The 1828-nt window shown below is 41.5% G+C and overlaps 1 protein-coding gene across 1 annotated transcript; it reads left to right on the forward strand.

Moving 5' to 3' along the window:
• Position 1: 1 nt before the first annotated feature.
• LOC103607493 (olfactory receptor 6F1-like) lies at positions 2-845 on the forward strand. Its single transcript, XM_008591991.1, is given in 2 exon segments — positions 2-649; positions 651-845. Coding segments are annotated over 2 exon segments (843 nt in total).
• The last annotated feature ends 983 nt before the right edge of the window (positions 846-1828 follow it).

Genomic DNA, 1828 nt, shown 5'->3' on the forward strand with positions numbered 1-1828 from the left:
CATGCTTTTTCTGGTGATGTACATCATCACAGTTGGTGGTAACATAGCTGTCTTGATGTTGGTGAGTACCTCCCACCAGCTACATACCCCAATGTACTTCTATCTGAGAAAACTCTCTTTTCTGGAGATTTGTTATACCACAGCTGCAGTCCCTAAAACCCTGGCCATCCTACTGGGGAGGAGCCAGACCATATCCTTTATGAGCTGTCTTTTGCAAATGTACCTTGTTTTCTCATTAGTCTGCACAGAATACTTCCTCCTGGCAGCCATGCCTTATGACTGATTTCTGGCCATCTGCTGTCCTCCACACTATGGCGCCATCATAAGCAGCCTGCTCTCAGCACAGCTGGTGCTGGGCTCCTGGCTCTGTGGTTTCCTGGCTATTCCAGCACCGATGGCTCTCATCAGTAGCCTTTCCTTCTGCGGCCCCCGTGCCATCAACCACTTCTTCTGTGACATTGCACCCTGGCTCACCCTGGCCTGCCCCAGAACACAGGTAGTAGAGATCGTGGCCTTTGTGATTGCTTTTGTGGTCATCCTGTGTTCATGCCTCATCACCCTGGTCTACTATGTCTACATCATCAGAACCATCCTCAGGATACCCTCAGCCAGCGGCCAGAGCAAAGCCTCCTCCACCTGTTCCTCCCATTCTCACCATGGTGCTCATCTGGTATGGATCCATGATTTTCCTTCACGTCTGCACTTCCATCAAAGATGCTTTGGATCTGACCAAAGCCGTCAGTGTCCCGAACACTGTGGTGACTCCAGTTCTAAACTCTTTCATCTATACGCTCCGTAACAAGGAAGTAAGAAAATCTCTACTGAAGAAATGGAAAGGAAAATAAATCTCCTGCAATATGACAGATGTCCTGTAAATGGTATCCACATCTATAGAGAGGTTCCAAGTAAGAATATGAAGGAACAAGGGGGATCTTCTTTGATACAAGAGGGAAAAATAAAGAAAAAAACCTGAAAAACAAAACAAAACTAAAAGCCCACAGTATGCTCCTCTACGTTCTCACATATGATAGGAATGGGAGTTTGTGATAAGCAAACTGGACTTCTTTTTTAAGCAAACAAATAAATAATTGTACATCGAATTAGATTTGCTCTTGATTTTCATTTTTAAAATTAGGAAAAATTACCTGGTGAGAAGGATGCTTTACTAAATAAACTCTAAGTTTTTGTTCCCTTTCTTAAGATTTTTTTTATCACCTAAGTGAAAAATTTTGAGAACCATATTTGTGAAATGTGGGATATGAGAAATACAAAACATTAAATGAATAAAAACATAACTGAAATTAGAGTGTACAGTTATTTCATCATAGTATTTTTTTGGAGAAGATACAGTAAAATACATAAATATGGAATTAAAAGCTGATAATCGCAATGTGCTATATTTGTTACATGCGGATAGTGAGCAAAGTAATCCAAAAAGTGGGGAATGGAAAGTAGGTAAACAGGACTTCAGGAGGATTTGAATAAAGCGACAGAAGTCCCTTGTGTAACAATGCATTGGCCTTAGAAAAGGAAAATATTGATGCATTCTGACTGTCAACAAGTCTGCAAGGTTAGAACATCCAGTGGTTTGAGAGGAAAAATAACAAAAGGAAACAACAATTGTAGTAGTTGTTTGATTTCCCACTGAAGGACTGCATCCCTTAGGAAGCAGGATACTTTCCTTTTCAACCTTCAACACAGAAGCCTTTTACTACGGCTGTGGATTAGAGGCAGCAAATGGGGGCTCAGCAGACTTTGAAACCAGCTGCAGATATGTTTTCTTTGTCCTGCTCACATCGGCTTACACATGTACAAATAAGACCCCTTC

Source organism: Galeopterus variegatus, unplaced genomic scaffold, assembly GCF_000696425.1.
Source record: "Galeopterus variegatus unplaced genomic scaffold, G_variegatus-3.0.2 Scaffold7478, whole genome shotgun sequence".
Taxonomy (NCBI): Eukaryota; Metazoa; Chordata; class Mammalia; order Dermoptera; family Cynocephalidae; genus Galeopterus; species Galeopterus variegatus.